Below are 6,563 nucleotides of genomic sequence, written 5' to 3'. Positions count from 1 at the left end.
AAATAAATAAATACATTGGAGTACTTTGCAGTCATTAAACCTAATGACTATTAAAGATATGGAGGGGTGCCTGGGTGGCATAGTCGGTTAAGTGTCTGACTTTGACTTGGGTCATGATCTCGGGGTCTTGAGATCGAGCCCTGTGTCAGGCTCCCTGCTCAGTGGGGAGTCTGCTTGTCTCTCTCTCTCTCTCTCCCTCAGTCCCCCTTCTGCTCCCCCCACCACTCCCTTTCAAATAAATGAAATCTTTAAAAAAAAGATGGAAAAGTGTTTACAAAATAAGTGAAAAAATAAAAATATAAAACCACATATATAATTACAGCTATATAAAAATGAAGTATGATATATTCATTTATGCACCGCTTACATTCTATGCTTTTGTAGTTTTGAACTTTTACAAGCATGTACATGTGTTCGTCGGGTAATTAAAAACTAATGGAAGTACATAAGTATTAGATGAGAGTACAAAGAAAGGAAAAATGTATTAAAGATTATGAATTAATTTTTAGTACAACCATCTTTTGTAAAATGTCAAAGTTAATTTAATAATTATATCTTTTAAATAAAATTAATAGAAATATTTAGGGGCGCCTGGGTGACTCAGTCGGTTGGGCATCTACCTTTGGCTCAGGTCATGATCCCAGGGTCCTGGGATCAAGCCCCACATTGGGCTCCTTGCTCAGCAGGGAGCCTGCTTCTCCCTCTGCCTGCCGCTCCCCCAGCTTGTGCTCTCTCTCTCTCTGACAAATAAAAAAATAAAAAAAATTTTAAAAAGAAATATTTAGAAGAATAGCAATGCTTTGAGACACTAATATAGGATATCGTGCTTATTAAGCCATTTAACAAGTATTTACTGTCCCCACCATGTGTGAGGCTCTGTGCTCGGTGCTAGGGGCACAGTGATCAACAACACAGCTTTATTATGGGAGGCCAGCTGTGGACAAAGCAGTTCGTCTTTAGGCACCCATCTTATCACCAGAATCCTCCAAATCATTCTCTATGTACCCAAAGCTTTCAAAACCCTCCCACAAAAGGTGGCATCTCATAATCTAAAACTTTACCTCCCCTAGTCCAAACCAGCGGACAGACCGTGTGACTGTGTCACATTCCTCTGGTAGTCTGCTCTTTGTACAGGGCTGTGTTAACAGATGACCCCCGGGCAACACCATACCTTCACCCAGCAAAAATGCAAATATCCCCGGAGAGCTCCTAGGAAAAAAATACCATGGATTTAGCCCAAGGGGCCTTCCTGATGGCTCCCAGTATTAGTGGGTCTGCTTTGATCTGATCTCAACATGTTGTGCACCATTTTCAACAGAGACCTCCCTCCGGACAAAGGGGAGGACACTCCAGGCAAATTAGACCAGATGCACAAAAGTACATGATACGACACAAAGCAAGGTGGCTGGGGTGGAGGATGTGTGGGGAAGGATGACAGGAAATGGGGCTAGAGGTAGAGAAGAGTAGAGGCAGGAAGTGCAACTTTCTGCTGGAGGCACTGGGGAACCCTGGGGAGTTTTAAGTGGAGAAGCAACATCTGATTTGTGTTCGGGGAAGCTCGCATTAGCAGAATGAGAACAGATGGCAAGGGGGTTCTGACTAGAGGCGGGGGGCTCAAATTACAATAATGTGGCAGAGAAGTGATTAGAACGTGCACCAGAATAGATGCAGAGGGAAGCCGAGGGGGCAGGGAATGGCATGATTTGAGAAGGCAGAATCCAGTGTCACGACATGGTGATTAATTGTGCAAAAGGTGGTGAAGAAAAGATCCTGTGGTAACTCCAAGACACTGTGTCCTGACCAAAGGCGGAAGGCTTTCTCCCCAGGACATATTCATTTTGAAAAATAAAGGTGAAAAGATTTCATTGAGCAGGGAAGAAAGTCTTCCATCGTGCACCAGCCCAGTCTCTTAGAACCATGTTACCCTAAGCGGTGGAACGAGGTAATCGTATATGGTGCAGGGACATTTGAAATGGTGACCTCCATAGCCAGAATGTTTTTCCTTTTTCTATTATGTTTCTATCCTATTTAAGTGAAGGTGAAAGCCTCAGTAAATCTACAGCACCTGATAATCTCCTTTAGCTTGCTCATGCATGCGCACGCGTGTGCATGAGAGAGAAAGAGAGAGAGAGAGAGAGAACGCACGCAAGTACATTCACACTCCCCTTGCTTGTGTTCCCTCTCTCGCTGTCTCTCTCTGTCCAATAAATAAATAAAATCTTTAAAAAAAATTTTTTGTTTAAAAGATTTTATTTATTATGAGAGAGAGAGAGAGACAGAGATAGTGAGAAAGAGCATGAACAGGGAGGAGAGGGAGAAGCTGAGCAGGGAGCCCGACTCGGGGCTCGATCCCAGGACCCCGGCATCATGACCCAAGCCAAAGACACACGCCTAACTGACTGAGCCACCCAGGTGCCCCAGTTTTTATGTTTTTAAAGATTTATGTATTTATTTACATAATCTCCACACCCACTGTGGGGCTTGAACTCACAACCCAGAGATCAAGAGTTGCCCACTCTACCGACTGAGTCAGTCAGCCAGGTGCCCCAATCTGTACACCTTATTTATTTATTCATTTATTTACTTACTTAATTACTTTTAAAGATTTATTTATTTATTTGAGAGAGAGAGAAGAGTTGGCAGGACGGGGGGGGGGAGCTGGTGAGGGAGGGGGAAAGAGAGTCTTTAAGCAGGCTCCCTGCAAGTGAGGACCCCCACATGGCACTGGATCTCAGGACCCTGTGATCATGACCTCAGCCCAAATCGTCGTTCAACTGACTAAGGCACCCAGTCATCCCCCAATCTGTATACTCTAAGTAGGTGAATTTTATAGTATGTAAATTATCTCTCAACAAAGCAGTTAAGAAAAAGACATATCCATTTTTATTTATTTAATTTTTTTTTACATGGATAAGACTCTTGTAGCTAGGGGTGCCTATTTGGGTGGTAAAACTCTACAGAGATTCAAGGAAGCGATTACTGTAAAAGTCAGCTTCCCTTCAGGTAGAACCAGGGTTGTGTGATTGTGACGAGGCACGTGAAGGAGCTTCTGCCGGGGGGAAAGGAAGGTTTTATTTCTTGACCCAAAGGTAGTTAATAAGGATGTTTACTCTATAATAATCCATTATATTCTACACATGTTTTATGGAGTTTTCTGTATCGGTTCTGCCATGTAATAAAATGGTTTTTAAAAACAGGGGAAATCAAGTATGAAATGACACCCAGGGCTGGCCAGACTGTCAGGTGGCCCCCATGACCGGCCATCTCCTGGTCTTCCTGCCTTTCCCTAATCCCTTCCTGTGAAGCGAATGTGGGCAGGACCTGCAGCTTGTTTCTAACAAACGGAATGAAGCAAAGGCAACAGGATGTATGTGATTATGTTTGTGTGATTACATTATACACGATCTAATGTCCTTTGGGCTAAGAGACCTCCTCTTCCTTGTTGGCTTTGAGGAAGTAAGCAGCTATATTCCAAGGCCCGTGGGGTAAGGAATTGAGGGTGGTCTGCAGCCAATAGCGAGCAAGATACCGAGGCCCTTTGTCTGACAACCCACGGGGAACTGAATGCCCAACAACCATGTGAGTTTGGAAGGAGATCCTTCCCCACTTGGGCTTCAGATGCCACCACGGCCGCAGGTCACCCCTTGACTGCAGCTGGTGAGGCTAGTCGTTGAACCGTGCCTGACGCCTGGTGCACAGAAACTAATCTAATAACCGCGTGCTGTTGGAAACCACTGCATTCGTGGTAGTATCATTCCACCGCAATGGATAACCTGCCCCTGTGTTGGGGGGGTGTCCCTAAAACCACTCCCAGGTTCCGTGATTCACTAGCAGGACCCACAGAACGCAACAAAGTGATTGTCGTCTTGGTTACAATTTATTACAGTGAAAGGATACAGATTAAAATCAGCAGGAGCAAAAGGCACATGGGACACAGGCCAAGAGACACCAACTCTCCTTCCCCATGGAGTCACAGGACAATGTTAATTCTCCTAGTGACAATGTGTGACAATGTACAAGGAGACTGCCAACCAGGGAAGCTCCCAGAGCCTTGGTGCCCAGGGCTTTTCCTGGGGGTCGGTCACATGGGCAGGCCTTAGTCTCCAGCCCCTCCAGAGGTCAAGCTGGTATCTCCTGGCCCAAGGCCCTTAGGGAAACAAAAATACTCTTATCAGGCAGGATACCGCAAGAGCTTAGGGGTTGCCTCGAAGGAGCCAGTCAAAGGCCCATGCTCTCTTGGGAATGTGCAGTCTGAACATCAAGCCTGCAGTTAGCGCTTTACTGCACATCCATTCACTCTGGAAGTGGGGCTCTTGTCGAGGCACCATTGGCTTGAAAGCAGAGTGAGAGACCAGGAAACCACCATGTTCTAACACCCAGGGAACCTTTATACATTTACTGGCCTTATAGTCAGAGAGTTTCCAGGATTTAAGCCAAAGAGCCAGAAGGCGGGGTGCAGAGGAGAGGAGGCCGAGACCGGGCACTCATACAGAAGCGTCTCCTGATTAGCCACTGAATAGAAGGCAAGTTTCCCCTCCTCCAGGTCCAGCCAGATGCCCACCACCTTAGGTCTGTGAGAGCCGAGGACAGTTTCCTTGACCATGTGCCATGCAGAGAGCTGACTAGTCTTCCACTCGACACAGCAGGAGTCCCTGGTCCTTCCTATGATCTGGGTACGCTTCATCTCCCAGGAAGCCACCCCAACTGCCCAGTGGTTGCAATGCTGAGTGTCCACTTCCCAGTACTGCTTCCCAGAAGAAAAGGCCTGGGAACATAAGACCTGGCAGTTCACAAACCTCTCATGATTCCAGAGATGGGTCTGTGGGCAGTGAGATACAGTCACCACCCGGCAATCCTCAGACACCTCCAGGCTGCAGGAGTGGCTGCGAAGGTCAAAGGTCGGACTGATGGCCCCTGAGGAAAAGAGCAAGGATATGACCTGCTTGCTCTAATAGCAAAAGGCAGCTTTGTATCTTCGGGTGTGATAAGGGTTTACTCCTACTGCCATTAAAACTGTTGCATCAGCTGGCAGTTTTCTGCACGCCTCCCTGCTACTGTTCTAATCACAACATCCCTTTTGCATTTTAATTTTTACTTCCACATTAGGCCTCTTGCAGGAAGCTATCTCTGAATCCCACTCAGCATAGCCTGGAACTTGGGAGTCTTCAATCCCATTTGTCTTTGTAATCAGATCCCCTTGTGAGCCCAGGAACAGACCCAGCAGCAGGGAGGTGGACCCGGCAGGCCAAACCCAAGTGGTCAGCCGCCCACATACTTACACTGAGCGAACCGGGAGGCCCTCTCGGGGGCTGGGTGGCCCTGGTCAGGCAGTGGGCATGAAGAGGAATAGGGAGCTTCCTGGAGTTCCACTGAGGATTGCAAAAAATCAGGAAGGGGAAAAAGTGTCATCAAGAAAAAAAAAGGCAAATAGAAGGTATCCAAACATCGTGCTCAGGGCACACGGCTTGTCTGTTTCATCACAGTTCCTCACACGTGTTTTTAGTATCAGACTTGGATCAGGCAGAACATCCAGGTTAGCCATGTTCAGCCCCAAGTTCTCACCATGGACTTTTTTTTTTTTTTTTTACTGCCTGTTTCTCCCAGAAGCTCGAAGCTCCTTGCTGGTAGAGACCTTGTTCATCTTTACGTTCTAAGCACTAAGCATAGCGCCAGCTACATAGGAAGTTACGTGTTAGGTGCATATCTATCAAATAAATTGCAGTTCCAGGGGTCACAGCACCCTAACACCTAGAATATCCATGACCACCACCCTTCCCCCTCCATCAGCGCTGTAAACTGTTACTTGCATAAGTAAATTCTGAATGGGCACTCAAGAAACGAACACAAATGGTTAATGGAGACGGAGCAGTAGGAAAATTGGACGAGGGTGGGAAAAGACCTTCACTGCATGCTTTTATATCGTTTGGATTTCTGAATTTTAAGTTTAACCCCAAAATCTAAAAATTGATTTTATTAATTAATTAATTTAAAGATTTTGTTTTTGAACTCACAGCCCTGAGATCAAGAGTCACACATTCCACTGACTGAGCCCAGCCAGAAGCCCCTAAATATTGATTTTAAATTTGCGTAAGCAAATAAGATCACTAAGGGACCCAGTCTAAATTTAGGGGCACACAGGAGCCAAGACAGCACTTATTTCTCAGAGTTTGGGACGGCTAATAAAGTGTGCTCTAACTTGTTTCCTCGAGAAAATTTTCCTAAGGGATTATGTTTCTCCACCTAAATAAAAACTAGCTTTTTAAATAGAGCAAGATCATTTAAACACAAAAATAGTTGTAAGAGATGTCTGTGAGGTATAAAAAGCTGGCAGTGGCGAGGGCAGGAGGCAGATCGGAGGGAGCCCAGAGCTCATGTCTAAGGAGCAGGTGTGAATTGTTCTTCAGTGCTGACGAGGGTTACGACAGAGAGCCTCCAAAGTCAGGACCGAGAGGTTCTCTTCTGTGTTGTTACTGTTTACTATTAGCACACTCACCAGAGATAATACTTTAATAGAACATACCAAGGATGATTTACAAAGTTGCATGCTTTGTTAACAAGGACAC

At 45.8% G+C, this 6,563-nt stretch overlaps 1 protein-coding gene across 1 annotated transcript; it reads right to left on the bottom strand.

The window, feature by feature from the left end:
- Nucleotides 1-2,638: 2,638 nt before the first annotated feature.
- Nucleotides 2,639-6,380, bottom strand: RNF135 (ring finger protein 135). Its single transcript, XM_034641927.1, has 2 exons — nt 5,280-6,380; nt 2,639-4,914 (listed from the first exon to the last, which is right to left on the bottom strand). Exons 1-2 carry the CDS (start codon nt 5,407-5,409, stop codon nt 4,388-4,390), a joined length of 657 nt encoding a protein of 218 aa, XP_034497818.1. The 5' UTR covers nt 5,410-6,380; the 3' UTR covers nt 2,639-4,387.
- Nucleotides 6,381-6,563: the final 183 nt, after the last annotated feature.

Source organism: Ailuropoda melanoleuca, chromosome 13 (assembly GCF_002007445.2).
Source record: "Ailuropoda melanoleuca isolate Jingjing chromosome 13, ASM200744v2, whole genome shotgun sequence".
NCBI classification, from domain to species: domain Eukaryota; kingdom Metazoa; phylum Chordata; class Mammalia; order Carnivora; family Ursidae; genus Ailuropoda; species Ailuropoda melanoleuca.
This window is presented reverse-complemented; position numbering and strand designations above follow the sequence as displayed.

What these genes read in the sequence shown, in the direction of transcription:
- RNF135 (XM_034641927.1), bottom strand. Translation starts at nt 5,409, where the DNA reads ATGACACTTTTTCCCCTTCCTGATTTTTTGCAATCCTCAGTGGAACTC. An exon ending in GGCCTCCCGGTTCGCTCAGT is followed by an intron (nt 4,915 to 5,279) that starts GTAAGTATGTGG and finishes TCTTTTCCTCAG; the next exon opens with GGGCCATCAGTCCGACCTTT.